We start from the raw sequence: 27,629 nt of genomic DNA on the forward strand, positions 1-27,629 counted from the left end.
GTTATTTCTGTTGAATTTTAAAATTACGGATTTATATAATTACATCGGTATTATTTTAGTGATATATGTGTTCGCACAATTTGGATATGGAATATTTCCCAAACTGCAAAAATTACCAAAGATTTAGCCCCACCCCCAACAGGGTTTCTGCATTAAACTCATTGTATTTTACGATGAAAAATATGGATATTTTTCGACCTCAAAACTTTAGAATCATTCATGAATTTTCTGTCCATTACATTTTTATAAATCGTTTGTCCGTCTTCTTCAATTCGAAGATGTTACCTGAATAAGAATATCTAGATTTTTCATTGTAAAATATAACAATCAATGCAAGTAGTGATGTCGAGGACTCTAGTGGAAAACTAGACGCAAACGTCTTCGTATTACAGAACTGCAGAACTATGATTTTTTTTTTCAAAATTGCCTAATAAATGGATTAAAAAAAAATACCAACGTGCGTCTTAATTAATGAACTTGTGTTTGTGTGCATAACATATTGAATGTTGTGGTAGTTTGCTTGTATGTGTTTGTGAGAGTGCGAAAGCCCTAAAACTCATCAGTACTAGACACTTTTAAATAAAGATAATTATTTCTTATTTTCTTATCGTGTTGTTCAGTATGGTATGTTCGGAGAAAGCAATTTGTCAATGACTTACTAAAACGCTCTTGATTTCTTGGGAAAATTCTTATTTTAAACGTGGTAATTTTCCTACATTTGATGCCGGGTCGAGAATTAAATGACCTGCTCAATATAAATATATAAAAATAATTGCGTCAGACTGGCACTTTTAAAGATTCAAAAATATATCATACTCTAGTGAGGTGTTGAGGTGTTTACCAAAACGAAATTGAAACTTCTTAAAAATTTTAATGCCTTCCCAAAAATAAGCCCCCCCTCTTCTCCGAACATAAGATCTTCTGCCTAAAATATGCCCCCCCCCCCCCCCCCCCCCCCCCCTTTCCCTCCAGTGACTATAAGCTCTACCAAAAATTAGCTCCCCTTTTCTCCGAATATAAGCTCTATTGATCAAGAATAAGCCCAACTAATAGGCACACGTTTGGTTCTCGGATGTTTACGGTATACATTATTTATAACTAAGCTCAAAACGACAATAGTACACTTCGTATTATCGCGTTCCGTCCGTCCTTTTGTCCATCCGTGTCTGTGTTTTACCGACATTGCCGACATTCGATTACAACACCCGCTGACACAAGTAGTTGCGGTTTCAGTATTCCAAGATGGAGGACAGAATTGGATAGAAAAATTCTTCCCGGATCAAGAATCTCCAACTCCAGCTCTCGTATCATTCATTTCCAATTTTTTAAAACACTGAAAATGCCTGGAAAAGTGAAAGTGAGGATTGTGTCTGCAAGGGATTTACCTGTTATGGATCGTACTAGTGACCTTGCAGACGCGTTTGTTGAGGTAAGCTTTATTTCATCTTACATGTTGATTTGTTGAATTTATTTTTGAATAGCCATTTTCTTTTCCCTCCTACAGTTTTTATTTCAAGCTTAATTCAGTTTTTTAACCTTAAAACTTATATTATATATGTATATGCTTACTATTTCAAGCTTACTTGATAATGGCTTAGTATAAGCTACTCATTTTATCAGAAATGTTTTTTGTCTTTGAAACAAAAACTAATACTAAAACCCATAAAAAGCTGGCTTTGCTAAGCTTATGTAAACTTACGTTCTAAGCTTATGTAAACTTACGTTATAAGGTTCTTTATGGGAAGTTTATAAAATTTTTAAATAACTAGCAGCATGGCATTGAGTAAACCACACACATATACACATCATAACAGTGGTGAATTCGAGTATACCTCTTAACCACACAGTCATGAAATATGAGATCACTATTGAAATGGGAAAAAAAACCTTGCCTGAGTACTATCGGGATCGCAGTGCTCCTTGTCTAGCTTTTCACAGTCTTGCAAAAGTAGTTACATCATGCTCTAGAAATTCCAAACATTATTTCACACATGAAAAAAAAAAAAAAAAAAAAAATTGTTTACCACTTTGTGGTAATGGAGAAATAATATTTGTAAGCAGCTGACAAAATCTGAGAAAGATAGAATTAGTATGATAATAAAATTACTGATTAACTGGTGGTTCTCCAGTACTAAATACTACTGAGAACTACTAAGACATTGGAAAAATATCTAAATAACTTTGTCCAATTACCCTATAACACTATGACCTCACATCAAAATAATCTATTGTTTTAACGCTAAGGATCATGGTCGCCAGAGGGGGCAAAATAGCAGCAAAACGAATTAAATCACAATAAAAATGGTTAATTAGACGGGAAAAGGTGATAACAGTTTAATGTTGTACTAAATATCCCGAACGAAAGAAAATTTCGCCTAAATTCCTATCATTCTTGCCCATGTAAAGGAGCTGTGACGTCATAATGTTATAGGTCAATTTGCATGCAAGCATGTTGCCAAATCACATGCTGAATATTATTATCTACTTTTTTGTCATACCTAGAACAAAGTGTGTATACATACATGCAGGCATGGCCTCAAATCCTTAATGTCTACGCCTCCACTAAGCTGGGTTTAAATTAAAAAGTAACATACAGTACTAGATAAGAATAATAATAATCTTAATCTTTTATTTGTTAGAGCAGGCTGATTATTTTTGCAGCTTTCATGCACTGATGTGGGCCTGCTCCTCTCACACTCACTACCTCCACATTTAGTATTTTATGCACACAAAGCTCAACTCACATGCTGATTTTTAGGAAGGGAGGAAAACTGGAGAATCCACAGAAAAACCCTTGTGGCAAGGGAGAAAACAAAACATCAAACAAACTCAATTCACGTGTCAACTGCAGGGCTCTAACCAGCTACCCAACCAGTTGGACTGACAACGGTGAAAGGCAACGCATTAGCAGCATACGCCACCTATACCAACCTATTATGTTTTTTTTCTTTATTCAGGTGCGTCTTGGAAATATGATGTACAAAACTGATGTGTGTAAAAAAACTCTAAATCCTCAATGGGATTCTGAATGGTTCAGATTTGAGGTGAGCTTTTTTGATACCAGTATAGCTATATAAAAAGTTGAATTGTTATAAATGAGTGGCAGTGATTTGCTGTCAATGAAAAAAATGAACTTAATAATAGCTTAGATTACTTGCATGGTTGTTTTCAGGTTGATGATGAAGAGCTCCAAGATGAACCACTTCAAATAAGGTAAGTTTGTTTTCAAATAAATCAGGCTCGAAGCTTCATGACAGTACTCCTACTATAACTGGGGCCACTTAGACAGCGAGAACTACGGTAGTCTATCAAATTGTAAAATAAGAACAATACACATAGACTGCACGAAAATGATGTTACATGTAAACAACATGAACATAGCCATTGTCATTTTCTTGTATTAATTTATAAAAAGATTGGTTGAAAGGTTATTGTTTACGGCTGCTTTCTGATTGGTTCAAATTACCAATGAGAGGTTAAGCTAAAAAATAACGGCAGTCATTGGACAATGACCACCCAGAATTGGAATTTATCCAAGTAAAATATTTGCCTTGCTTGTCATTTTGACCAGTAAAGTTGAGCCAGAAACAAGTATGGTCATTGAGCTAAAATTAATTTGGCCAGTCGTCTCGACCATGACTGATATGATGATATTTTTTGCCCTGAGGTTAAAACTCTCAGTGTTACTTGAGGTCTGTTGACTTGCTCTTGAGATTTATACACGACATGAACAGAAATTTATAACAAACACTTGTGTATTTTTTTCTTTAGAATAATGGATTATGATACAGTCACTGCTCATGATGCGATAGGGAAGGTCAATATTAGCCTAAGTTCTTTGCTAACACAGGACCCTCCTGGGTCAATATCAGGGTGGTTCCCCATTTATGATACCATGCATGGTAAGTCAGTGATTACTAAAATTTTCAAAATTGGATTGAGTTTGACAATTATGTATCTGGTTTACACACTTCTAGAGGGTGACTTTTTTTGTGTGTTTTTCTTCTTTATTATTCATAGTTTAATAACTATAGTTATATATGTATAGTCTGGATATAATGAGTTGCTTTGTATTTATATTGTATTCACAGGAATAAGAGGTGAATTGCTGGTTATGGTGAAGTTGGACTTCTTTGTTGACTCAAACAAGTTCAGGCACACATCATGTGGAGTTCAGTTTTTCTACAGTAAGATAATATTTTATTAGTGCTATTATCATACTTTTATTTAAACTCATCGACAAATGAGTTGGGGTTAGGTACCAGGGCTAGCTCGGGTTGCGACAGATCGCATGCCCGCTGGAAGGTAACCATGGCAACCGTGGGAGAAAAACTCTTGATGCAAATCCACCAGCACTGCAAACACGGCAAGTAAGCCCCTGATAATGCCCTGGGTCCCTCCCGCACATTGTTGGGAAGACCGCTGAGCAGCATGCATTGTCTCGATTTTAACTTCGCCTAAATTTCATTTAGCCACATTTAAACAGAACTTACTGACATTTCTTGTTCTTTTGATGTTAGCTTGCTGTATTCCTTATGGATTCAAAGCGACTGCCATTCAAGGATTTGTGGAAGAACTTGTTGTCAATGATGATCCAGAGTACCAGGTATAGAATGTGACAATGAAGATGATGGGGATGATAGAAAGAACTCTGGTGATATATTGTTTGTATATGATATATAATTTCCCCATACAAATCACTGCATTTTCCACTCTGTTCTAAACTTTTGGAACACAGCCAAAAATACAAAGATTTGTATGGGAAAATTATATATTTAAATGGCCATATTTGAGCTGATATTTGATCGATTCTTGTCAAATTTGGCGTGGAAACGTCTTTTCCGATTGTTTATCAAAATAAGATATCGAAAATTGTTGAAGCCAACATTTGTTTTTTCGTGACATAACACTTTAGTACTCTATAATGATGATGATGATGATGATGATGCTGGTGGTGATAGTGAAGATGATGAAGGTGGGATTGGTGATGGTGATGGTAGTATAGTTGGGGTTGGGGTGGTGGTGGTGATGGTTACAATGATGATGAGGGCAAGGATGATGAGGATGACGATGATAATGGTGATGATGATGATAATAATTATGATGATGATGATGATGTGATTGCTTGATATTGATGATGCTGGTGATAGCTATAATGAAGATGATAACGATATGATAATATAACAATTATGCTATTACGAAGTTATAAACTAGCAAAAAATACAAATATGCCTACCAGATTACATGCTTATTAAATTAGATTTCATGCTGAACATTTTAATTTGTTATCAGTGGATTGACAAGATTAGAACACCTCGATCCTCAAACGAAGCACGACAAAGGATCTTTACAAAACTCTCTGGTAAGCCATCAGATTTAAGTTTTTGCATTAGTGTGCGAATCCGCAATGCTCATGTACTCTGAACCAGCATAACACCATCCAATAGTGTGTGAATACGTGACTGGAAGCCTTTCAAGTGCATCCCAGCTGTATTCTGAATGTTTAATGTTTAATGTGACTCGTTTATGTACTATGATCAGGAGAACTACAGAGAAAAATTGGACTGAAAGTATTGGAACTCGGAGGCAATGCTGTAGTTGGGTAAGAATATTTTTTTATATTTTTTATTGAACCAGTTCATTAGGTTAGGATGGTAGCTATAACTGCCGCAGTCTAGCTTAGTTGGTTAGGGCGTTGGTCTGTTATTCGAAAGGTTGTAGTTTGAGTCCCAGCCGGACCAGTGCATAGGGTCATGAGGAGAAATTGCTGCCTTTGTAATTACACTTGCAAATGGCTGGACCTTCATGTCTTCTTGGACAAGGATTTAAGACCGTAGTATTCATCATAACCCTGTACTTAGTAAGGCGAACGTGGGTGACGACCATGTTTACAGTATTTGGCGAAAGATGTTATCGGGTTCCTGTCCTCACGGGAAATACTAAAATTAATTTTTGACAAGAAAAAAACGTGCTAGAATAATAACCTTAATGAAAGCTTTTTTGTACATGGTTGTGTTTGTCCGTAGCTACCGACAGTGCTTTGATCTGGAAGGTGAATATGGTATTGTTGTTAGAGGGATTGGGACTGCTGTTACTTTGGCATGGTTACCAAGCTCCGCTCCGTCCACTCCTCGTCTTTTGAGCTCATCAGTGGAACTGATCTCTGCAGGACCTATTGGCGAGACTGGGTAGGCATGAAGATCTTTATGATCATGTGATATTAATCAATTAGCTTTTAAGTGTGACGTCAATCGTTTGGGAAAACGACTCCCCCCTACAAAACAAAGAGCAGTTCTATAAAGACTTTTCTTACCATTTCTTCATGACAGTGTTCAGGGTTCCCAGGGGTCAGGGAAAAGTCAGGGAATTTTTTATTTAGTCAGGGAAATTGTGATTTTCACCTAAAGTCAGGGAAAAATCAGGGAATTTTGTTTAAAGTTAACCATGAGTATCCGTGTGATACTCATACTGTTTGCAATTTTCGAATAGACTGATAAATCTTTTCAAGTATTTAGTATCATTTATGCATGCTTGCCAATGCGGCTCAACAAGGTAAGTGAAAACTGTTCTTTAGTCAGGGAAAAGTCATACATTGTACTGTTGTCCAAAGTTGTGATTGTTGTGATTGAGCAGCTTGACCTGGAAATACGTCATAGCTTAAACGGGGACTAACACATAAATTGTCCGAATTTTAATTCAGCTTAAACTTTACTGGAATAACTCTTAAAGGTCTAATAATCACTGGTTAAAGTTTCATCGTTTTGCTAGTAGGCTTGGCCTTCACGTGACCGTCGATCTCTATGACGTATTTTAAGCAAATTCAAAGTAAAGAGAGGAAGTTTAAAGACCAAGCGCTAAACGTTATAAACATGTCAATTTTAAGCCCAGGGAGGGGGGTCGGGTCGGGGATGGGGCACCTAGTGACTTGTTTGGGGAAAGCACCCAGCGGGAGGGAAATTGAAATTGATTTTTTGAGAGAGGCCGCAGTTTCCGATGGACGAGACTCCAAACCTTTTTTCTAGTATTTTTTTCATGATGTTGAATTCTCTGCCTCAATGTGATATTAGCGAACTTCAGATCCATGTCGAACATGGGCACAATCATATCGTAGTCGTGGTCGCGTACATAATTGAAACTTTGTAAAAATCGGAAACCGACAACGATTCAGTGTTAGCTCGTTGTTCTTACTCTTAGTCGAATCTGAAGTTGGCTAATCTCTAGAGAGCTAGGGAACGTCTCAGCATCACATCCTGTGGCTTTGAGATAGATTAATCACCAACTACACCACTTCTATTACTCTATTTGAACGGAGGCTTAAAAAAGTCGATGTCTATGTAGACTTATAAAATTTTTGATAATTTCCTTAGGTTTACGTTTCCTGAAGTGGTCAGAACGAACGTTGCGAGGGCAAGACAACATAAGTCTTCAAGTGAGTCAGAACCAGAGTTGACCAACACTCCACCAAAGGGTACGTATCAGAGAATGAGTTGTTATACATGGTTGGAGCGTCAGGGTTTTGCCGAAATTCTTCTTCTTATATGCGAATGACAATTAATTCGAATATGACGAAAAATAGACTGCCACCAAAGGGACGCAGAAAGATCTTTCGTATATTATGTTTAAAACTAATCGTTTAGAAAGGTTTTCATCATAAATACATTCTTTGAAAGTCCAACGTTGGCGATCTCGTTCTTGTCCGCCATCTTGGACCAGATGAGTGGGATCTGAGAACGGAAATTCCAACGCCGAGGAAGGGGAAAGACTTAATGGAGCTATGTGATGCCTTTCTAGGTAACAGTCACCCCATCCTCCCCCCCTCCCCCCCTTGAAATCGTTTTGGATCCCCCGAGTCAGTGAATATAGTATGGGGTTAGGTCTGGAGGTAACATCCTGGATCGTAATACCCCAACCCATTAGTTTTCTCTTTTTATTTTAAGATGGTCTTACCGTGCAGTGTGTATTAGCCAGTGGACTGGAGGGGAGTGGTGCTAGCTCTGGTTGTACTACGCCTTACAGCATAGCAAAGGGTGTTTGGCAGATAACCACACAAAAACAGAAGAACATTGAGCACATGGTAAGGATTGATGTATGATCCATGCTTCACTTTATTGTTTTCCCAGATGTAAAGGAACAATAGGCGTTGGCCAGTGTGGAAACGAGCAAGGGACTGGGACGAGTATATCTCTGTATCTATTTGACACTTTTGAAGGCTTGTAACTCAGGTTTTTTGTTTACGAATCACGTTCAAATTTGCCAGACTTACTAATATTGAGTCGCGTTCTCTTATAACAAACCATTTTGCTAATAGGACGTTTGCATGATGGCGTCACTGACCTCTACAACCACACTCCCTTTCACACTTTCTTTTGTTCAGTTAATTAGCACTATTGTACTACTATTCTCATGAGGGAATACAAATTTAAATAAGAAAGAATATTCGCGAAGCATTATGGTAGAGAGAGGCAAATGACGCCATCATGCAAACGTTCTATTAAATTAAAATTCAAAACTCGTTCCAGTTTCTTGCTCGTTTCCGCATCGGCTAATAAGGAGGCATGAAGCTGTGATCAGTGTTTGAGCGATAGTTTAGTTTAAAGGATACTGTAGTCTTTTTTCGTATGTAATGGAAGACCCAATGATTTGGAGCAAATGTAAGTATTTGAATGAAACACATTTTTCTCTCAGGATCTCCCTTTTTTTACCATCACTCGTTTCCCGCCTAAATTTCTACGTCATTTGGGAGGCGTTGTGTCTGCAAGATCTGTGAAACTTCTTGACAAGATCAACCACTCAGGTACAGTACTCTGATTTTGTTTCGATCGAATGGCTTTTACTGAGGCACAAATTTCCCACTCACGTTTAGACTCTGCAAATTCAGATTTGACAAGTTATCGACAGACAGTGAGGGCTCTGGTGAAACCTAGTAAATAGTTTTATATTGACTATTGTCTTTCTTCTAACAGCAAACATGACCACGTTTTCATTGTTTCCCTGCATGCCATTAACCTTTTGCAAACCTCAACAAAGTCAAATATTCTTTTTTATCTTTTTTGCGATTTCTTCTCAGTAATTTAGAATTTTTTTTACTGGTCAACTAGTGACTGTATTTCTCTCTCTTCCTCCTCATTTTTACTTTGTCTATTTAAAGGGCCACTTGGACGAAAATCGTTCCAAAATTAAAACTCTTTCATTCGAGCTGGAACTTCGTTGAAATAATCTTGAACACATTAAGAACCTCTCACTGAAATATCTTTCTGATATTCGAAAGGAAAGGGCCAAAATTTTACGATTTATTTTCGTCCGCCATTAATTTTTTGACTCACGGCCAACGAGTCAATATGTACAGCAGTTTTACGCTGTGACGTCATTTACTCAACACCGTCATGTTAGCGTCGTTTTGACTATACATTTCTTGTTAGATTACCTGAAGTTTATTTGATGTTTTAAACGCGTTATCGTGAAAAGAGTCTCTAAACAGACTTTTTTTAAACCTTTGATACCTCTTCAAATATGATGGAAACTCCTTTGGACGCTCGCTTCGTCAATCCTGAAGAGTTAGAACCATAAGTTATAATGTATGAAGATGAAGCCGAACTACAAGAAGAAGCAATGCTTGGAAAGAGGTTTTCATAAAAATTCCTTACGTTCATTTCATTATTTGTATTTGCTACGTACTGTCCATGATATAAAGATCTTAAATTTGAAGTTTCAATGTAATCTAATAGTGATTGATGTTATGAAAACAACCGATTGCCTTTTGAATTCTGCGTTGTGATATAAAGATTTGTGACAATATACTTAGATCTATGTGCCGAATAATTTAGAATGTGAGCTCGTAATTCTCTTAGCTGATTTACTACAGAACGGTTATTATTTGCTTCAAAATGTTTATTATGCATTGAATAGGTACAAACATACGATTATCTAATATCATCTTTGTATTAGAACATGTCAAAGGTTTCTTATTTATTACTCGCGCGACAGCGGCGTCTGTCACTCAGCTCGTAGATTTTTCTTTCATTGTGTCGGATGTCTCGCGGACCCAAATTGTGGGGTTGCTCTTTGCCCTTGTATGTAAATATACCTTGAAAAATTGTTATCCTTAAAATGATTCGAATAAATCCCGAATATCTCAGTCACTTCGCGCGATGGAACCGCTAGAATCTCGTCCATGCGTCCTACTTTGTTGTGATTCTTGGCGTGCCGAGATGTATTGAAATTTTCGAATTATGATCGTCAGTATTATTGAAACTGAAAAATTTCAGCGCCTAGACATTGTTTGGTCATATAGTAGTTAGGAAACCGAATGAAACATTATATATTTTCTGAATAAACCAAATAAACCGAGTTTTACGAACATGGCACATACATTACCCACCAATGTTCACAGGGAACCCGTCTCTATATATTTTTCTTCTTTTAGAAAATTAAATTTGCTCTTTGTGGGTTTCATGTGTTGTGACACGGTTCCTTTTACATAAGCTGTAATCAGATCGGCGCTGTAAACTGACAGCCCGTTGGTGTTTTGTTTCTTACGGGTTGCCTGTGGTGTGTAACGCACTTTCTAGTAAACACTCAAAAGAGGAGAAGGGCTGCAACAAAGCAAGTGTCCGATTTTAAAACCCCTGTTCAAATTATTCATGAAGGTAATTTATTAATAAAAAACCCACGAAATGTTTGCTCAATAAATGAACTTTGGGTCGGGATGTTTTATTTTGTTGAGCTCGTAAAAGCAACGATCCTAGAAAGTGATATTTAAAAGCTAAGTTTTAGTTATATGTTCACCTCCAGTTGCTCGGACCGCTTAGCTTATGAAACAGTATGTATCTGGTGTACGTCCGATTTGAAACAAAAGAATTTGACAGAGACATCTTAATTTCCATATAATTTCTGGACATTTCCGGTATCGTTCAAATTTTCCCGCGAAAGCGTGTGCCGCAAATCTGATATTATTATTCTAAAAAAATTGGAAATAAACGTTACTCAACAAAACACAAAATTTGAATTCCCTTGTTTACAGGGTTTTACATTTTGAACATTTTCGAACAACATGACGCAATCGAAACATGAAAATCATCAAGACTTCCTGCTGGTTGTACTAAAGTAGCTGGTCCGAGCAACTGGAGGTGATGATCATATGATAAAACTTGCTTTGTTGCAGCCCTTCTCCTCCTTTGAGTGTTTACTAGAGAGTGCGTTACCAACGGTTATTGATTTGAATTTAATTGGCTATCAGTTTACAGCGCCGATCTGATTACAGCGCGCAGATCTGATTACAGCTTATGTAAAAGGAAACTGATTACAACACAGGAAACCCACAAAGAGCGAAGTTAATTTTCTAAAAGAAGCAAAAAATATATAGCCGGGTTCCCTGTGCAAAGTTTTGGTTTGGGTTGAGTAAATGACGTCATAAGTACTCGTGCCAGTCTTCTTGAGTCGAATTCTGTGATTCAAAGAAATTAATGGCGGACGAAAATAAATCGTAAAATTTTGGCCCTTTCCTTTCGAATATATAACCACCAGTGGGTGGTTCTTAATGTATTCAAGATTATTTCAGCAAAGTTCCAGCTCGAATGAAAGAGTTTTAATTTTGGAGCGATTTTCGTCCAAGTGGGCCTTTAAAGAAAACCGTTGTTGCCTTGTTTGTTCATCAAAAAAGAAATAAGAGGCCCTATGTTTTTGCCATATTAGCAACAACTTTTGTGCGACAAGACACCTCAGCTTTAATTTGGTTGTCGAAGTATCGTTTAATGTGTATTTTTATAGAGGTATTGCATTATCGACGTGTCATTACCTCGGGAATGACAATGTTTGATTCACAAATGATAAATGACAAATAAATAGAGGATATTACATGGGCGCGCGGAGATACGAATTTTATCTTCTCGTGTTCAATTGATATCTCACTCGTTCGCTACGCTCACTCGTGAGATATCTAAATTGAACACGAGAAGATAAAATTCGTATCTCCAAGCGGCCATGTAATGTTCTGTTTATTATATAGATATCGATGAAACTTAAATAAAACAAAAGCTCAAAAATTATTTATTTCTTTATTCTTTATTGTCAACAGCGATATCTTCACGTGTGAAGGATATGGTATCTTCCACTGGTGAAAGATATCAAGTTTTCGACACTAGAGAAAACCTGGTATTTCATCGATATCTATATAATAATAAATGATAGCGCGCGCATCGTTGGTTTCTCTGGCTCCATTTAGCTCGCTCTGTAATCTTCCTCTATGGTTATGCTGGCTTCGCATGTAATCAATTTAGTATTCTTATTGATATTCCTTGATGATGGATCTGAGATCCGAATGTTTGGAAAACAAATATATGTAGATGGAACAACAACTGAATATTTAATGACACCTACGTACAAATAAACCTTGAACAACCTTGAGCAAATAATGGTTACAAATCAGGCGTTACTGGTCAACACAACTTATCTTAAGGGAATCGCGTGTGTTCTACATAAACATGACGCTTGGGACAAATAAAAGTAGGATTGTATTTTTAATTAAAAACATTAAAATGTTTTTAGATGAGCCTGAAACTAGAGACGCCTGGTGGCTAGAAGTAAGAACTGAAATCCGTAGTCACGCAAGATCAATGGGATGTAACGCTGTCGTCGGATACTATGAGTCGACCAGCATATGGTACAATATAATATAAACAATCGTTACCATATGACAATGAATCATAATTGGTGAAATGTCTTGTTTTCTTGGTTTTACATACGAGAGGTATAGGAAGTATCCATCCATCCATCCCTCCCTCCCTCCCTCCCTCCATCCATCCCTCTCCACCCATCCATCCACCCATCCATCCACCCATCCATCCGTCCATCCCATCGATCCATCCATCCCATCCATCTATCCATCTATCCATCTATCGAGACAAAATAGATAAATCCTCGGGAGATCCAAAATCAACTTGGAAAATAATCAATGAATTACGAGGTAAGAAATCAAATAATACTGTGATTAATGAAATCAAATCACCATCATCTGAAGCGGTTACTGATTCCAAAAGTATATCTAACATCTTAAACTCGCATTTCACGGGTATTGCAGCAAAGCTTGCTTCAGATATTGATGCTGATCAATGCAATATCAGTGCTGCTGATTACATTTCCAAGGTTAAGACTGTGTTACCTCGTCACTCAGTTACCTCAACTGAAGTTGAAAAGATACTCAAAAACATCAAAACCGATAAAGCTACAGGTCTCGATGGAATTACAAACAACATTCTTAAGTTATCTGCATCATATATTTGTGAATCATTATCCGAATTGTTTAATCTTTCTGTTCATTCCGGTGTGTATCCAAACGAATGGAAAATTGCTAAGGTAACTCCCATTTTTAAGTCTGGAGATCATAATGACTCAAACAACTATAGACCTATTTCTGTGACAGCGACAATTTCTCGTGTTTTTGAAAAATTGATCTGTAGTCAATTAAAATCTTATCTTAAGGAAAATAACTTAATCTATTCTCTTCAATCAGGATTTAGACCATTACATTCTACTTTGACCGCTCTTCTAGATCTCACCAATCATTGGTCTTTTAATATTAATCGAAAATTGGTCAACGGTGTCATCTTCCTTGATTTAAAAAAAGCATTTGACACCGTTGACCACGATGTTCTGCTTACAAAGTTATATTACTACGGTTTTGATTCATGTGCCAGAGAATGTTTCAGGTCGTATTTGACTGATAGATCCCAACAGTGTTCTGTTAATGGTGTTTTATCAGATATGAAATCAATAGCGTATGGTGTTCCACAAGTTACGATCCTAGGTCCGATCCTCTTGTGTACATCAATGATTTACCGAAGTGCTTAACAGTTAGTAAAGCAAGATTGTATGCTGACGATACGAGTCTGACCTTCTCTGATGGTAACGCAATTGACCTAAAAAAGCAAATGGACATAGATGTAGATCATGTATCATCTTAGCTTTGTGCAAACAAACTAACTTTAAACGTCATTAAGTCAGAATTCATGTTAATAGGCTCTAGACAGAGATTATCTGCTTTCCGCGAGGAGGATGTAACTCTGTCTATAAATGGCCTCAACTTGAAAAAAAAAACAACGAAACAAAATGTCTTGGAGTACAGATAGATAATAATCTGACTTGGTGCCGTCATATCGAAAATATCAAGAAGAAAATTTCATGCAATCTATCCATCATTAAGAAAATTAAGCCCTTCCTAAGCAAAGACTGCCTTAACAAATTGTGCAAGGCAATAGTTGAAACATATTTCAACTACTGCTGTCTTGTTTGGGATGGTTTTGATGAAATATTAGCAGAAAAATTACAGAAATTACAAAATCGTGCTGCGCGCATAATTACTGGAGCACCATACACCAGTGTACGGACAAACGATATATTTAAAGACCTTGGTTGGGTGCCATTAGCTGAATGCAGATTACAGCAGAAAGCTGTAATGATGTTTAAAATTGTTAATGGCTTAGCCCCACCCTATATGAAAGATATGTTCCAAAATCACCTCGGAACCGATTCTTACTTTTTACGCTGTTCTGCAAACAATTTCCAACTTCCCAAGGTCAGAACCGATATCTATAAGAAAAGTTTTGCGTACACTGGTGCAAAATTATGGAACTCCATACCTGATTCCTTGAAAGAGGAGCGCTCCCTCTCAAAATTTAAAAAGAGAATTAAACAGTATGATCTCTGCATCAATAGCTATAAGGATTGATTTTATCTAATTAATTATTTAAAATCTGTTTTTTCTCTTTCGTATTGATAGTTTAGCATATTACAATATAATGTGTAAATAGTATTTATATTTTTACTGTTATATTCTACACGGCCTCTAGGTAGACCAAAGTTAAGTTCTTTTGTATGAGACTTTTTATATCATTGTACTTAAGTTTGATAGAGCTTTCGTGTCTAAATAAAGTTGATATATCATATCATTCCATCCATCCATCCATTCATCCATCCATCCGTCCGTCCGTCCGTCCATCCATCCCATCCATCCATCCATCTATCCCATCCATCAATCCATCCATCCATCCACCCGCCCACCCATCCATCCGTCCGTCCGTCCGTCCATCCACCAACCCACCCACCCACCCACAACAGCTACGGCAAAGATAGCAACCATAACAACAAACAAACTAAAAGCTGTTTATTCATTTTTTATTATTAGCGAGGAATTAATAGTTTTATCAGCTACTGGTACTGCTGCTTGTATTGACTCTAATTTATTCGAACTACCATCAGCTACTGCAGGATTACTCGGTAAGTAAACACTCCATTGTAAAATCAATGTAGGGTTTAAAACATAGAACATAAAAGCTGAGACCGAAAGGTCTTCTGGAAATGACATAATTGCCCTCTAATGCGTTCAGTTGAGATAAGCGGTCGATATAAAACGTGTTAAAAGCCTCCATGCTTTTTGTCATTGCACCAATTGATGAACATTCGAGGAGTTGTATCACTAGATACTTCTAATTAACATATTTCCCATGTAACATTTCGTTCTCAGCTTCTATGTTCTGTTTTGAACCCGGCAATAATTGAGTGTACTAGTCTTGAAAATGATAAAACATCATTTCAAACAAAATATCAATTATTTTGAGCCTTGTTTATCCTTTTTATTTCTGATAGCCACTAAACCGATCATAGGATTACCGTCCAGTACCCAAACACCCACTGATGTAGACCAGGCATTAACAGTACAGACCAACTATGAAAGTCCTGTAACTGAAGGGTGAGACTTGTTGCTATAGTAACATAAACACCCAGCCATCAGCACTTACAAACTATTAACCTCTGTATATATATTTTGTTGCTGCAGTAACCTGCAACGACGTAGAAATGAATATAAGTTTCTTCCCTTTTTAATAACACTATTTTTTCCTTTTCTTTAAATAAGCATTTCACCCGTAGAAGATTTAACGTCCACCTCCCCTCCCCCGACGGGATGCTCGTTATGTCACATTCCTTACTCTGACACAGATTTACCGTTTCCCATCACACTAGCAAAATGCCATGTCTGTAGGTAAGTATTGAGGATCGTAATTATTGATAAATAATTGCTTAGTAACTTCGTTTTTTTTTTGCTTGCCTGTCAATAAAAAAAAAAAACGCTAATACATTTTATACTTAGGTGTTTAAGTTTACATGGCTGGCGGTGTGATTTACGATTGATTGATCTACGTCAAAGATGAATACTTTAATAATCTTATACCCTATTCACACCTAAACGTGTTTAACTAAACTGTGTTTTCATGAGGAAAAAAAAAAAAAAGAGAAACTAGAAACCTACAATATAATGAAACTTTCTAAAATCGTATCAGAGCAAGACAAAGGATAGCTTGCATGAATTTTTTTTACGAAAGATTGTGCAGTGTTCGTAGATAGTTTTTCAAACCTGTTTAGTTAAACCACTTTAAAAGATGTTTACGATTTGATGTGAATGGGGTATTAGCTTTAATTACTTACCTTATTAAATCAAATTTTCGCAACACTTTAATTTTGTGATTTTGGAGGTCCCGTATTTGCGACACTGTTAATTTTGCGATTTTGCGAAAAAAGTCAATTTTTTGTCATTTTAATTTCGCATTTTCATGAAAGAGTTATTTATTCCTCTTTTTAATTCAAACACACAGTTTTCTTGAACAAAACGACTTTTTTAAGTAACAGTAATCGTAACCAGTAACAACGACGAGACTCGAAAGATCGCGTTAATTGGAAATGTTCAGTTCAGGTTTTGATCACTCAGATTATTGCCTTATTAGTAACCGTATAAAAAAAAAAAAAAACAAACAAACAAAAAAAAAAAAAAACAACCCAAGAACGAGAAATGGTTCGTGTTTTTTCGTGTCTGATTATTAAATTCAATATTTATTTACATGTGCATTTTGGGTGGTCACTTAATATTCGCCACACTTATTCTTCGCGTCACTTTAATTTCACAATTTTTTAAGAAACGCGAAAATCGCGAAGCTAAAGTGTCGCGAAAAATTGACGTAGTTCACATACTAACAAATACCACCGCCCCGTAAAAAATTATATGGCCAATCCTAATCCAATCGCCAGTTACTGGAGTCGGCATCATATGAGACTCAGGTTAAGAGTTGTTCAATTCAAGATGGAGAGTATATGTAAACTTAGTGACGTCAGTAATGCAACGTTGTTTATTCCGTCTACGAAACCGCATCTGTAGTGTTCCTAAAATGTTCCAAAGTAGCCCCTTCCCCCAAATAGTGGTACTTCACAAAGATTAGGTGTTAAATAAGCTCCAGAATACGCGCACATTGGACAACCCAGTGCACGCTCCAAAATAGCCTTGTCTTGAGTTTTTCTCGACTGTCACGAAGATTAATAGATGTTTTGACATATTTTTTTTTTAGTATTCCTCGCCACGGCCTTTTTCACTTCCTCATTCTAACTATCGTTTTTCTCTATGTTTCTTTGTTAACAGGTTTCATAAAGTACCGGATCTTTTATTTTGCACAATAGATCCTCCAATAGAAACATCTATAACAGGAAAAGGTTGTTTAATACAAGCAAGGTATAACTTTCTTTATTCTAGGCGCAATTAAAGGTCCGTTCACAATGGCAATAGCTATTTTATGGCGATTTAAAGGCGACAGATTGCGGCCACTTCGAACGTTTTAAAGTGCCTATAAAGTCTACAGGATGTCTTCCTGATTTCAAAGCCCTAATTTCAAATAAATAAGAATGGCCCCTACTTTCTTTTCGATATCTCTTTTCGTTGGCAATATATTCAATATAGAAATCACGAATTGACGACGTCTACCCAGGATCTTCGTAAAAAGTCAATCATCAAATAGAGAATATATTTGTGAAAATTAGCTCAAAATGCCTGAATAAATATTGCAGGCACAGACATGAAAACGAGGGATTTATGGGCAGTAAGAAACCTTTGGAAACCATATAGAGTTACAGCGCAACGCGCAAAATTATTACCACATTTACAGTAATGTATTAGGCTTTTGTACGTTACTGTGCTACGCGCCGTACCGTAAATACTTGTACAAGTTTTTGATTTGTTTTTTACAACTTTTTGACAAGTTTTACTTGTACTATTTATCGCTAATCAATTAGACATCGACGCTTCATCTTGATGTTTCGATAGGCGGACAAAGTGAAGCGCCAAATCCTAATTGGTTGGCGGGAAAGAGTACGAATAAAGATTGTTAAAAAACTTGCAAACAAAAAAATTCAAAAAGAAGGTGTTCACGGTAAGGCGTGTAGCACAGTATACACTCAATTGAAGAATCGTTGTCGGGTTCAGAAACATAGAACATAGAAGCTGATTATGTCATTTCCCATGTGCCATTTCGGTCTCAGCTTCTATGTTCTATGTTTCTGAACCCGACAACGATTCTTCAATTGAGTGTTACCAACACATTTCGATAGGCTGGCTCGTTTCACCAAATAAGGCGCGTAAAATATCGTTTGTAAAAGCCCGTGCATAGAAGTATGCTAATACATTAAATGTGGTCATACTTTAGCGCGTTGCGCTGCATAAAGACGACTGCTAAATCCCTTGAAGAAATTATTTTGTCTGAAGTGAACTATATATTTTCAAAAAGTCATAATCTTGCTCCTGAACTAAAAGAAACTTTAAAAGTATTCCTTCAATTACAGAAATTCCATTCAAAGTTTTCCATAATGCACATAAAATTTTGTCTCTTAAAATATCTATTTGCGGCGACTTGACTGCGATTTTTCGTCATTAAATCGCCATAACATCGCCATTGACAGTGTTCTGACCAGGAAGGGCCCACCAATCCAAAATTTAGGGGCCATTTAGAAAACTGGATGGGCCATTTCCAAAATCTTAAAGCAAAGTTAAATATAATGTTTTTTGCCAGTAACTCTGTTGCAAATCAACAACAATGTAAGACAGTTTTATTAGTAATGACAACTTAATAAACTTTCGCTGGGCAGCCATACTTCAGCCTTCAATAAACAAGGTCAGTTAATACAGACTAGTCCCAGACCTCTTGGCGAGTGAAATACAAGATGGCGGCTATGTTCGATTCCTGGCGTTTCATGTGGACTTTCACCTTGTTTATTGACAATATAATGCGACTTTTATTATTTCAAAAGTAATCTAAATCTTTTAAAAGTATAAGGAAGCATTCTTTGGAAAATTCATGCGCCCTTGGGGGCGCATAAAGTGGAAATTTGTGCGCCATTTCTGTTTTTTTTATGCGCGATTCCCGCAAGTGGCGCGGCCTGGTAAGCACACTGGCCATTGAAATCACGACAAGATTGATAATGTACACGGCCGTTAATTTTTTGATATTAATGATAATAGCTAATAATAACCTGGTATTATTTTGTCAAGATTTTTAAAACTATAGCTATATTAATATTGAATTGAACATGTTGTCTTTGTACCATTGTGAGCAGAGTGTGCAGAACAAAGAAGAAAGAGAAAGGCGAAACTAATGCAGAGATCGTTAGCAATGTAAGTGTGTGTTTCCTTAATTTTTTTATCGATACCCTGAAATAACCTCTGGGCTGATCAACGTCAGGGCAAGGGTAACTTACAGATCGAACCCTGAAACCGATAACCTCTGAGCTAATCTAAGTCAGGGCAATGTTAACTCACAGATCGAACCCTGAAACAACCTCTGGCCATTAGCTGATGAAAAAGTCAGGGCCGGGTTGTTCAAAGCTGGATTAGCGCTAATCCAGGACTAACTGTATAAGTCTTATTAGAGTTAACCCAGGATTAGCACTAATCGGGCTTTGAACAACTGGGCCCAGGGTATGGCTAACTCAGAGATCAAACCCTGGTCTCAGTTGTTCAAAGCCATTTTAGTGCTAATCCAGGATTAACTCTTAACTCTTTCTGGAAACCATTTTAAGAATTATAGACCCCAGACCGCTATTTTGTCTTTTTAAGTCTCAGCAGTAAAGTTCGTCTAACGTAGAATTTTTCCGGCTCCCCGCTTTCTCAGGTTCCTGGGTCCACCCGTGTTTAGGAGACGATGTTTATGCAGTGTCAACGTAAAAAGTTTGAAAACTTTAATTGGAAATACGAAGGGTCTTCAAGTTTTTTTGATAATCCTTTTCAGATATTGCCATTCTTGGAATACGAACTCCATCAACAGCTGATGAACAAACTCAAGGTATACTTTTACCAAGTTTGATAACGATAAAAAGAACTGCATACATGTGGGTGGGGCGTTATTCAACGTTTGCAACCAGTTTCATGATTGGTCAATAGTGCATAGGATTAAAATGACAATAGATGGTTTTCCAATTAATTAAACAAAACCTAATCTTGTTACGAACAAAGGTTTCAGTACGAATCACAAATCACTGAGCGATATGCACGAACATTGATAGCTTTTCGTTTCTTTACGATTTAGAGAAGGAACAAAAATGTCTCCAAGTATAGAGTGGAAATTTGTCCCTCGCTCAGTAATCCCAAATCAATTTTATTTATTTTTATTACAATTGATGTGTTTGTTTGTGCATGTGTCTGTTCGTAGGTTAAAGGGATGAATGCCTTATTCGGGATTCACTTACAGATTTGTGTAGGGGAAACAATGATAATTGGAATTGCTGTAAGTAGTAATGAATATAAACTCGAAACGCAATCCGTTCGTTTCGTCAAATATTTTTTCAGATATTTTTGATATTGGGTAGGTAAAATATATTCACTTTGAAATCAAAAAGGCAAGAGACTGGGGACAAGTTTTGAAATTTAATCTTAAAAATTATTAAAGGGGCACTGGGATGAAAATCAATAGAAATTGGGAATGACTTGAAACTTGTTTAAACTTATCTATATGGCCCAGATAGTAGCCAAACAACATGTTTCCTTCACAGTCAAAAGTGCGGGAAAAAATCATCGATTTTATTAAGCATCTAAATTGTGAGTAAATGACGTCATTTACTCAACCCTATCGTTCTTTTCGTTTTTAACCCAAAATATCTCAATAGCAAGTGGCTGCCAGGCTAAAATTTTCACTAATCAGATTTCCATAACTATGATTGAGTCATATGTTATCAAATATTTCAATTATTCGGACTTTCAAAAATGGGGGCGTTTTCATCCAAGTGCCCCTTAAACACTTGCTCCCGCAACCGTGCATTCTTTGAAATATTGTTACACTTTTGAAGGCTTGTTAATCTGGTTCTTTTTAATGAAACGCTTTCAAATTTCACAGACTTAATAATATTGAGATACTTTATCAAATGAAATTCGCGCTAGTCTCTTGTTCCTTTATATATATATACCTAACCAAAAACATTCTGTAACTTCAGATATATATATGTCTTTTGTTCTCGAGAGACGAAACAATAGAAAAACAAAAGATATATATATATATATATGTAAAGTTGCAGAATTTTTTTGGTTAGGTGTATATATATATATACATATATATATATACCTATACCTTGATCTCATCTGACTTGCTTCACAAGACATTTTCCTTCAACATGATGTCATTCTTTCTTCATTCCCCGCACGAAATGTATGAGCTGTGCAATTCCAAGCTGAATATATTGATTAGAAATCAAATGAGAAGTTCGATCTCACCTTACCCTCTTGAATCAAATCCGGTGCACTTGTATAACGTGTTATCGAAAGCATCTTGTTTTGTATTTCGGGTTTTTTTTTCAATTTTAATTGAAGGTACATTGTTTATCTAATATTCAGCTTATTGATTTTTCTCAGTCTGCCACGGCCGTGTTCCTGTCTGCCTTACCTCCGCCGCCATTACTGAAAATCTCTGGAAAGGTAAGTGTGATTCGATCTCTTGTTTCGCGATTTCATAAGCAGAATTATTATTATGCTCTTTGACATTCTAAAATCAGAACACCCGGTTGGATCAGTTGGTTAAGTATAGGCCTTTTTCGAATGAGTAAAATCCCGCTGTGTTCCTTGACTACAGCATGAGGCTAACCCTGCGTAAATAAATCTGCAGTTAAGGAACACAGCGGTACTTTACATTTTCGAAAAAAGTCTATTGGTCTGTTGTGCGGGTCAAAAGACTCGGGTCAAAAAAACTTGTGGATGATATTTGTTTTATATGTAAAACACAAAGCACAAAACAAAACCAAAAACAAAACAAAAAACAACAACATCGGAACAAAAAAAAAAAAAAAAGAATCAAAATATATATACGGTAAAAGTTGCCTATAAAAGTTGAATATTGCTTCATTGATAACGTCGATCCTTAAACTATTTAAAATGCTCCTTTCTCAATGTCTTGTTTATCGCTTTCATTTTCAATCAGCGATAAACTGGTTGCTTTAATCCCCAGTGCGTTCAAATAGCTGACCTGATCTTTTATTAAGCTTACGAGTGGCGCCGAACAACGGTAGAGCCTGATAAATCAAGGATTTTCAAAACCCAGTTGGCAGATTTACAAAAAAGGGATCTTGTCTCCGTAATATTGTCGCACTCAGTGTTTGCTTTTGAAAGTCATTTAGTTGACTGATTTTGAAAATATTGGCGACATGAGAGCACGATGTTTGAAACATGTCTTGATTATCGTCCTCCATTTTGGATAATGAACTTTATGCATATATAATTAGCTCCAGGATTTCCGAGCTGATTTTTGATTGGTGGAACACAAAACCTTGCCCGAGTGCGCAGACGTTTTTGGGGGAGGGATCCGAACCGAACCCCGCAGGTCGTCTGCAACGGAGGCTAAAAGGAATAGGGGTAAAAATTACTCAAACGGTTAAATATTCGTTATGATTAATGTTCCCGTAAGTAATATGATAATAATGACAAGCAGCAACCCATTAAATGTGTCTTTGGGTTTAGCAAAAGAAAAGCGAACTACTAATGATTCCCAATTTCGAGGATATTAAAAAACATCTCCTTCAACACTGCCAGCTCTCCAGCGGCATATTTTATCAGATAAAATTATGTACTCAACTGCTTCAAAGCAGTTAAAAACAATTGAAAATGGTTAATGGCAAAAGAATAAATTCATTACAGAGAACCTCAACAGATGAAGACAAACGTTTGACGGAAATACAGAAACAGATCATAGAAACCACCAATAAAAACAGACTGAGATTCAAAATATCCGAGTCATTAGTAAGTATCGTTTAGTAATATATATTCCCATCTATGTTACCTTTGATTTGAACGTAGCAAAAAAAAAAAAAAAAAAAAAAAAGAAAAAACTTAGAAAAATAGAAAACTTAATAGTCCTTTCTCGAATTCGCGAAACAATGTCCACGAAACAATGGTATGTCCCCAAAACATATCCACCTATGTGCATCATTGCTGATTGGAGGCATAATATACGAATGCACTATATCGAATTAATGTCTCTAAGCTGGCGACAGTCGTTGCAGTCCTCAGGATCTCACTAATTACTAGCATTAGAAGTAGAGCCTTGCTAGAGAGGGATCTGGGTAAAGGTGCTGTTACATTAAGCAATTTCCCTTGCAACTTGTCTTGCAATTTCGTTGCGCGATATAATAAGTACGTTGCCGTTGCACGATTTTACACTAAGTAGGGCTTCATGCAACTTGTTTCACATTCGACCGTAGTGGACTGGGGCTGCGGTGAGAAATATATTAGCCCCTATAAAATACTATTGGCTGTCATAACAAATCGTTGTGAGACAACTTGCAAGAATTTTCACTAGTTCCACTAGACAATTTCTTGCAATGTTGTTGCGAAAAGTAGAACTCGGTTCTACATCCCGCAACGTCTGCGGTAACAAAATAGCAAGACACTTTTGGTATGTTACACTAGGTATTTTATCGTGCAACAAAATTCGTAACAAAATTACGAGACGAGATGCAGGGAAAACTTCCTAGTGCAGCAGCACCGAACAGAAACAAACTAATAGTTTCTTTTCTTGGCCAACCAAAGCCCTGAGAAGATTAGAAGTATCTTCCGCATCATTATGAAGTATCGTAATCAAATCAACTTTTCGTATGTAATTTAATACGAACAACAACAACAATAACAGCAACAACAACTGCAACGACAACAACAACCAAAGCGAATGAAGGCAACGTTTCGTTGCCATTGCTATATCTTCAGGTCATGAATAGAGTCAGTTATTTTCCTCAGAGTGTGGAAAAGTATAAGATCTACTAATTTGTATTAGTCTACTATTTGACAGTGTGAGGAAATTCCCTCCAAGTACATTTCACATTTCCCAGGCAAATAAAAATTCATCATTTTTTTCCAGGAACTCACCCCTCCTCCAAGCCCGTCTCAGATAGAGGCCATGAATTCTGGTGAACACGAGGAGGAGGGTCGTGCAAGTCTTGACTTTGTAACTGGAGGAAAAGATGCTTTTGTCGTTGAGGTATTTTACGCTAGTAACTTGAATGTTAAGTATACTTTTTATTGTTTCACTGATTTAACTACTATGACAAGTTTGACGGAAATCAAAATCTTTTGGGCACAAAAACGGGATTCAACAAATAGAAATCAATTATTTTGTTTATATATTTAATTATACAACTTTTCATTAATCCATATAGGTAACTGTCCAATTATCTTCTTAATTGGACAGGTCTTGTCGATATGGGATTAATTAGGCAGCTATATAATTAATTGGTATTGGGATTTCATGCTCCCCAATCAAGAAATATTTACACTCGAAAAATTCCTCTGAATGCCAAATTGGACTCGGCCTACGGCCTCATCCAATTTTGTCTTCGGAATTTTTCTCGTCCAATTATTTCTTAATTGAACAGCATGGAGTCCTATTGCATATACTAATTACTTAAAAATCAAGTTAATGGCATTTAACCGCGGCATTTCTACAGATTAGCTCTTCGTCCACTGAAATCCAATTGCAATTTAGAAGTTGATTTTGCGGAGAGAGAGAAACTGGAGTCCCCGTGTTGAAAAAGCCGTGGAAGGGTCACTTTGTCACATCAATAATACTAACAAATATGCAGAAAAGCCTATTTCAAAGCTCCAAACAGTTTATAGATTTTCAATAAAAGCTACGCAACTGAAATTCCAAATGACATGGTGTAGGTAATACCTAAAGTTTTCGTTTCAAAATGAAGTGCAAAAAGATAGGACTTGTAAAAATCAACAAAAAATCAATTCGATTGCCATGGTTGTTAACTTCGACCTGCAATGATGCTAACAAATCACTTCTAATTTTCTAAAATGGAAAAGCCCAAAATACTTTGGAACTGGTTATATATATATATATATATCCATGTTAGATGGCATGAAAGATAGGACGTTTGCATGATGCATTGGTGCTAATTAACTGAACAAAAGAAAGTCTGCAAGGGAGTATGTTATTAGGAGTCAAATGATATCATTATGCAAACGTACTATGCATTGTTTTTTGAATGAGAATGAATTCTTCTATTTCTTCATTAGAATATGACCTTGAATATCATCTTTCCATTCCAGTAGTTTTACAAGATTTACCTTCCCTCTAGACTCTTCAAAACTTTTATCCGCGTGAAAAGAAAAAAAAAAAATCAACATATTCAAACTTTTACTCTTCCGCATTGGTTTGACAGCTGAATCTATTTTGCTGGTCAGCGGCATTCACTACTAGATTACTAGAAAAGAGTAACTACAAGATGAACTCAGGAAAATAACGAGGCAGTTTTTTTAAAACTATTATCCTCGATAAAGTTACAAGAATAATGTTTTAGTATGTTACTATATTGAAAGACTTCTCTGAGGACGAAATTGAAGACTAAAAGTGGATACTTCTGGGCCTAAATGTGTCAACATGACAGTTGTATCGAACTGCAGATGATTACTCGTTTTCAAAGGCATGTTTATCTGGATTATTTGGATTTCTTTTTGGTTGTAGGCAAAATTTAATATGAACAAATAATCTTGTGATTTGTTCATCGATTGATGTTTGTGCATCGTGCAAATAATTTACAATTATTTATTTCGAGTGAACTTATCGTTGTATTTTATGACAGTATACAGCATTTTACCTTACAGTTAAGGCATGTTGTGATATCAGTCTTTCGATTCCAATACTGTTTTCTAAAACCGTTTTTTTACAATTTGTGTGGTTGAAATGTTTTTAAAATATATTAGGCCAGTTTAAACAGTGAATTTATAAACATTTAAAGATAAATCGCATTCAAAACTATTTGCAACTTTTTGACGTAATACATTAAATCTCAAAAATACTGAAAGTTTGTCGACCTGTTCACTTCTCAAAACCTGCTGGCCGCAAAATATTATTTTAATTTCGGTAAGAACTAACTTTTATCTCTGCAGTACTCAAATATTATAGTCCTACGAAGTCTAACTTTTGAGTTTTGATTTTTTTTCCTAAGCCATATTTTAGCCAACTGGCCAAAGTCGATTATCGATGGTCGATAAAATTAAAATATCTAGATATAAGTAAGTTCATATTTAACTTTAAGGCTACTCATATTTGCATAAGATATATGTCTACTATAATATGGAAGGATTTAGTGTTGTGATGATTTGTTATGGAATTACGAATTTTTAAACATCGCCCAAATTTCATGAATGAGAAGTAGTCAAAATCACTAATTTGGCCCCCAAGGGGACCCCCCCTGAAACTTTGCAAAAAAGCGCTGAGACACAAAACAAAATGTGTTTTGGAAATAACCTTGGAAGGGCACACTCACACACAAAGTTTGAAAAAAAATCTGTTTTTTCACCCAAAATGGTTATGAGGTCCTTACCGAGACAGCTCTTAAATATATATTATTCTGTATCCACCTTTCTTTGTTTACTTCATCCTTCCTCTTTATCATGTTACACGTCATGTAAATCCGTTAAAACATCGTGTGAGGATTATTTTCCAGGTCGACGATAAAAAAGACGAAGATATCATTACAGTTTTACTCGATCCCCCGACACCTGAAGGTAAGCGCTGATTCAGTTAAGACCAGCGTTAAAAAAAAAAAAAAAAAAACGGTAACAGTGAACTGAACAATATACTAATTTACAGACAAAACGTCAAAGACAATACTTGGTTTTGCACATGTAATGAAGTGGTTTATGGGCTGGATTGAACGGTGTTTGCTTGAAAGGCCAAGGATAAGGCCGAAAGCAAGTAAAATCGTTTGCTATGTAAAGTGTTGTGAATTACTTTCTTAGTTCTTGATTGTGTTTTACCGTTAGGTTTCTATTGTTGCAACACTGAGACTTTGCCTGGAGTCACTCGAGTTCAGTCTGGTGTTAAGGTATATTTATGTCGGATATCATGCTCATTCGCATAACATTACCATTTGACAAAATCCGGCAAATCAGGAAAATTGAAGTGAAGGATTTGAATTGAGCTTTTTCAAATGAAAGTTTTGTCATACTCAATCGTAATTGGCCAATTTGTATGAAACTTTGTTTGGGTAGCCTTCACTGTTGGTGTAGTCAGACTGTCGGTCTTGTTCGGCTTGTGTTGTAACTTCATATTTTATTCTCTTCAGATGATAACCGCTGTGCAGAGACATGAAATCAGTGACGAAGACATAAGAACCAATCAACAGTTTGCGAAGATGTTTGATGATACCATGAAGGTAACAACGAATAAACAGAAATTTAGAACATTCTCCTTAAAATAATTATGATTTAGGATTTATTTCTAATATAAGTATTTGTATCTAATATAAATAATTTATTTGTATATGTTCATTTATATAAG

The 27,629-nt window shown here is 36.3% G+C and overlaps 1 protein-coding gene across 1 annotated transcript in view; it reads left to right on the top strand.

Annotated features, from left to right (window-relative positions):
• The first annotated feature begins 1,233 nt into the window (after positions 1-1,233).
• The window catches only part of LOC116294792 (C2 domain-containing protein 5), a 31,552-nt gene continuing 5,156 nt past the window's right edge, over positions 1,234-27,629 (top strand). Inside the window, exons 1-26 of the mRNA XM_031702451.2 lie at positions 1,234-1,429; positions 2,958-3,044; positions 3,173-3,213; positions 3,772-3,902; positions 4,092-4,187; positions 4,521-4,606; positions 5,293-5,362; positions 5,542-5,602; positions 6,027-6,188; positions 7,368-7,468; positions 7,938-8,074; positions 8,686-8,794; positions 12,544-12,658; positions 15,179-15,270; positions 15,640-15,742; positions 15,908-16,033; positions 17,459-17,548; positions 19,423-19,480; positions 20,094-20,147; positions 20,514-20,588; positions 21,707-21,769; positions 22,982-23,083; positions 24,198-24,317; positions 26,794-26,854; positions 27,113-27,174; positions 27,415-27,504. Of these exons, the coding sequence (XP_031558311.2) occupies positions 1,340-1,429; positions 2,958-3,044; positions 3,173-3,213; positions 3,772-3,902; positions 4,092-4,187; positions 4,521-4,606; positions 5,293-5,362; positions 5,542-5,602; positions 6,027-6,188; positions 7,368-7,468; positions 7,938-8,074; positions 8,686-8,794; positions 12,544-12,658; positions 15,179-15,270; positions 15,640-15,742; positions 15,908-16,033; positions 17,459-17,548; positions 19,423-19,480; positions 20,094-20,147; positions 20,514-20,588; positions 21,707-21,769; positions 22,982-23,083; positions 24,198-24,317; positions 26,794-26,854; positions 27,113-27,174; positions 27,415-27,504 (2,382 nt within the window). The 5' untranslated portion in view covers positions 1,234-1,339. The remainder of the gene's footprint in view (positions 1,430-2,957; positions 3,045-3,172; positions 3,214-3,771; positions 3,903-4,091; positions 4,188-4,520; positions 4,607-5,292; positions 5,363-5,541; positions 5,603-6,026; positions 6,189-7,367; positions 7,469-7,937; positions 8,075-8,685; positions 8,795-12,543; positions 12,659-15,178; positions 15,271-15,639; positions 15,743-15,907; positions 16,034-17,458; positions 17,549-19,422; positions 19,481-20,093; positions 20,148-20,513; positions 20,589-21,706; positions 21,770-22,981; positions 23,084-24,197; positions 24,318-26,793; positions 26,855-27,112; positions 27,175-27,414; positions 27,505-27,629) is intronic.

This window comes from Actinia tenebrosa, unplaced genomic scaffold, assembly GCF_029948245.1.
Source record: "Actinia tenebrosa isolate PJP-AT-01 unplaced genomic scaffold, QUT_ActTen_1.0 PGA_scaffold10__47_contigs__length_13832649, whole genome shotgun sequence".
Lineage (NCBI taxonomy): Eukaryota > Metazoa > Cnidaria > Anthozoa > Actiniaria > Actiniidae > Actinia > Actinia tenebrosa.